General features: G+C 37.4%; 1 protein-coding gene across 1 annotated transcript in view; it reads left to right on the top strand.

Moving 5' to 3' along the window:
- Positions 1-5,000, top strand: part of LOC135227050 (cell adhesion molecule Dscam1-like) — a 343,394-nt gene that overhangs the window by 323,848 nt on the left and 14,546 nt on the right. The window contains 4 exon segments of the mRNA XM_064266856.1: positions 839-988; positions 1,529-1,693; positions 2,456-2,640; positions 3,750-3,891. Of these exon segments, the coding sequence (XP_064122926.1) occupies positions 839-988; positions 1,529-1,693; positions 2,456-2,640; positions 3,750-3,891 (642 nt within the window).

Genomic DNA, 5,000 nt, shown 5'->3' with positions numbered 1-5,000 from the left:
CTTGAAGGTCATAATTTATCACTGAACACTGAAACAGTTTTAGTTACTTTATGAATATAATTGTCTGATGGATAGAAAATTGTAAAACTTGAAATTTAAAGTAACAGCTGTTTGATGCATGCCTTCTCTGGAATTGTTGGTCATGTGATTCACGTCAGTATTGAAGGGCATTTATGATTTATCTAAATTATTTTCCACGGAAACTAAGGCATACGGCAAAGCTCCCGTAGGGGAGTAGTCTTGGTAGTTCTAATGTTTTGCTGTCCAACCTTTCTTATTTACCAATTACTTTTTAATACAGCAGTGAGGTTTTCTCCCAATTCCACTTTTAGATCCATACACTTCCTCTTCTTTATTTTCTCGATTTCTTTACCATGTTTCTTAAACGCTAAATAGCCATAAGAGCGCCTTAGTGGCATGGTTGGTATGGTGCTGGCGTCCCACCTCGGTGGTCGCGGGTTCGATTCTCGGCCATTCCATTGAGGAATGAGAGATGTGTATTTCTGGTGATAGAAGTTCACTCTTGACGTGGTTCGGAAGTCACGTAAAGCCGTTGGTCCCGTTGCTGAATAACCACTGGTTCCATGCAACGTAAAAACACCATTCAAACAAACAAACAAACAAACAAACAATAGCCATAAGTACCCAAGTGCTTAGCTTGGTATCCGAAATGTCGTAAAATAAAATCGAATCGCAAAAATGGTGCTAAGATTAAAGTATAGTCATGCATCGTTATTTCAGGTAACAAAGATATCTTAATTGGAAACCTTCAGTTCAGTAGTAACTTCACAACCATTCAATCCTTTTTCGCTCCCGTTGACCGACCTAAATTTCGCAGGGTCAAGTGTAAGCAGCGCCGGTGGGGTGTGGGGCGGCGTACCCTCCACCTCCCCCGTGTGGCGTGACCCAAGGGTTCTGGTACCAGCTGCTGTGTCGTCTTTGGCTCTCCTGCTAACCATCACTACCGTTTGCCTCTGTCTGAGGAAGCGTAAGCATTTTTTATCTTAAAGTTTGATTCAGATTCTTTTCGCTTCAGATAATTTTGATGTTAGGTGATATTCATGTAGGATGAAGAGAATTTTTGTAGCTTTGATTTTTACCCTTTTTTTTAAATGTCATAGGTTTTAATTTTTTACCTTGTTAAGAATGCTATATGCTGTACTTATTACCTTTTAAATCTCATATGCCTTCGTTTTTACCATTTTTGAAATCTCATATACTTTAATTTGTATTTTTTCTTAAATCTCATGCTTTAATTTTTACCTGTTTATTAAAAGTAATGTGCTTTTATTTTTTGCCTTTTGTACGTGTCATTAGTTTTAATATTTAATATTTTTTATATGTCATATTCACTTCAAATCATCTTCAAGTCAGTCGTAATTCTCTTCGGATTCCATTCACATCTAAATAGTTTTGCTTCGTTGCTATTCATTCGAAGGCTTCATAAAGAATCCAAGGATACTTTTAGGATTCGAGTGACCTAAAGCACCTTTCCAAATTTTGACGAGTCCCTATCTACCGTACCCAGGTCCCTCGAGTAATGCCCCCACGAAGGAAGTGCCCGACGGGGTAAGCACCCCTCGGACGGTCGATGAGAAATCGGCTCTCCAGGCTCGTGAGGAGGCCTACACTACCGTCCGTAGGCCTCCTCCTGCTCCCCCCCAGTCAACACCTGAGCTAAGGGAGAATACAGGTATGATATTAATCGTTTTCATTAATTTGCTCAATATTCTTTTATTTTGCTTTATACGATGATTGTTTTATGTTAGTTCTTCGGAATAGTTTTAAAATTAATAATAATTGTTTTAGTAATATGCGTTGCAGTTAATAACTATTCTAGGATTGTCATAAGTCTTTTAGGGTAGCCTTTATTAGACGTGAAACTTATAACCTTTATGTATGAAAAATTAAGATTTATGCATCTCACTATTTCAATCAGTGCTGTTGAACTTACTTAGTACTTGAAATTGTTTTATGTAGAATTATTTCCGATAACAATATAACTTTGCCGAATTTTTTCTCAAGCATTTATGCATTTTGGAAGCTCTGTGTTAGGTACTGTGTGTTCAATAGCTCCAAATATCTTTGCTAAACAATTTGTGACGTTATGACATTAAATTGTTTTTTTTTTCGAATTTCCCTGATTGTCCAGTTTCTTTGTCTTTTTCCAAGCTTCAGTTTTCACCCAATTTAAGAACGGCGAAATGCTTAGGGCTATATTTGACATTTCCTGTGTTATTAGTAGGTTCATTATGTTGCATAATTATATTAATAAAAGGAAAACTTGCCTGAATGTACCCAAGCCCTTCCTTTGATGAAATGAATTTTGGAGAATCATCAGAAAGATAAACGAAATTTATTGTAAGGTAAACTCCTGATGCAGGCATATTTTTTTGATGTGACAATAATGATAATAACTGTAATAATACTAATAATGATCCGTGACCTCTCTCAGGGGCAGAGTACAGCGAAGAGGAACTGTATCCATATGCCACGGCCACCTTTCAGCTCCAGAGGGGTAGCCCTCCCCCGCCTGCACCTCCCTCTCCGCCCACACACCCACAGCAGAGAGGACAAAAGGCGTTCACGGCTCTAGTCTACCAGCCCCCATCACTGCACGACGTGGACTCACCCAACTTGGTACATTTCTCTTTTTTCTTTTCATTTTTTTGAGGTGGACTGGAAGTCTAGGCCAATCACAGGTATTTTGACTAGTGGCGGTTAACTATGGATGCTGAAGTTAGGTTGTCTTAGGTTATTTGCTATTAGGTAACGTCAGTACTTTATCTTTTTATCTTTTTATTTATTAGGTTGAGTGCAATCGGTGATCATTATAATCGGTATTTTAACTAGTGGTGGTTAAGTAAGGATGCTCAGGTCAGGTTAGCCAAGAATATTTGCTGTTAGATAACATCAGTACTTTGTGGTCCATGTGAAAAGCAGTTCTTCCTATTCGACTTTTGTTTCTTCTTCCTTAGTTCCACTCACGGAAATAAGTGAATGAGTTTCTGCAATAATGGTATTATAGTATCTTTAAACTTTACCCGGTTTTTATATCCTTTTTATTTATACGCTATATTCTCTCTTGTCTCACGAAACTTGTTTCTTATTATATTTATGGCCGTATATCTTTCTTTTCGGGTTGAAATTTGTTTTAGTATTCAATTTTGCTTCGATCAGATGATGATTAGATATGATTAGATATATTCTTTATTAAATCCTCCTTTGCAGTTTCATCTTTTATTTCAGTTACGTGTACTCTTTACGTGTTGAGTTTATCATGAACTATGTATTCATATTAAATATTCTATACTTTTAAATACAAAGTACGTTAAGACCTTCCACTGAAAACACACTTGTAGAGCTTATGCAAGTAAATTTGAAAAAAAAAAAAATTAAGGATAAAATCTAGCATTGGGAGAGGTCATGAACAGATCATCTGACCATTGCACCTGCCCCGGCAATGTGACGGCAGTTTTTTTATTATTTCTATTTTAATTGCTTCATCCTTAAAATATATGAAGAACGTTATATTGATAAATACGGATCGTATTTAAAAAAAAATTTATAGTTAAACGTGGGGTTCAATGTCCGTAGAGTATAAGAGGTCCATGTTTATTGTCATTTGAATCATTTCTTTTATACAGTTTTCATCATGAGACTTTGTTTGTAGTTCCGTTGCATACACTCTCAAGGAATGCATTGACTGCGTCTTTTTCATTCATTGCATCATGTATCTCTCTCCCCAGAGCGACAGAGAGTCCCGCGGTAGGCGTGGCTTCTCCTATGAAGGCTCCGAGACTGAAGACTACGGCAGTGTGCTGGAACCCAGTGGAGGGGAAGGACGTCAGCCCGCTCCCCACCACAGGAGGCCACGCCACGTTAGGACCAGTAGGTTTGTCACCATTATTTATTTGCATTCATCTACTTTTCATTTTGGATGCTTGGCGTTTTACTTAAGCATTCGGTATTCATTTTCGATAAACTTTTTTTAAAACCCTGTTCGTTTATTTAGTTTATATTTTATTTTAAGAGATTCGTCCATAATTATGTATTTTTTATTCCCGGTGATTCTAAAGATGGAATGAGTGGGCGGGCGATGCATACTGTACAAAAATATAACCTGTTATTATTATTATTATTATTATTATGATTATTATTGTTATTATGATTATTATTATTTATTTGTTTATTTATTTATTTATTTATTTATTTATTTATGATGATAGCGAAGTATTTTTATTGATTATTTTCATGGAAATTTTCGGGCGAAGCTAATATACCTCCCTATTTACATATCTTTCAGTTTATTCCTGCGGAAAGTATAATAATTTTCTGCTTCCTTTTAAATATGAATAAAGCATCTCTCTCTCTCTCTCTCTCTCTCTCTCTCTCTCTCTCTCTCTCTCTTGTAAAGGGATAGTGCCTTCAGTGCACCTCAAATCGTGCACTATAGGTATTGTTTACCCATCTCTCTCTCTCTCTCTCTCTCTCTCTCTCTCTCTCTTTCTCTTTCTCTCTCTCTCTCTCTTTTGTAAAAGGATAGTGCCTTCAGTGCACCTCAAGTCGTGCGCTGTAGGTATTGTTTACCCATCTCTCTCTCTCTCTCTCTCTCTCTCTCTCTCTCTCTCTCTTTTTGTAAAAAGGATAGTACCTTCAGTGCACCTCAAGTCGTGCGCTGTAGGTAATGTTTACCATTTCTCTCTCTCTCTCTCCTCTCTCTCTCTCTCTCTCTCTCTCTCTCTCTCTCTCTTGTAAAGCGATAGTGCCCCTTCAGTGCACCTCAAATCGTGCACTATAAATACTGTTTACCCATTTCTCTCTCTCTCTCTCTCTCTCTCTCTTCCATTGCCTTCTCTTTCTGCCCTTGTCTGTTCTACCTTGCTGACAACTATTTCTTAGGTCACCTTTGAGGGTTTCTCCCAATTCCATCTTTAGATCTTTGTGCTTCATCGCCTTTATTGCTGGATCTCTTAATCTTCCTGTCCAACCACTCAAAC

This window comes from Macrobrachium nipponense, chromosome 15, assembly GCF_015104395.2.
Source record: "Macrobrachium nipponense isolate FS-2020 chromosome 15, ASM1510439v2, whole genome shotgun sequence".
Taxonomy (NCBI): Eukaryota; Metazoa; Arthropoda; class Malacostraca; order Decapoda; family Palaemonidae; genus Macrobrachium; species Macrobrachium nipponense.
Note: the sequence above shows the minus strand (reverse complement) of the source record. Positions and strands in the feature narration are given on the sequence as shown.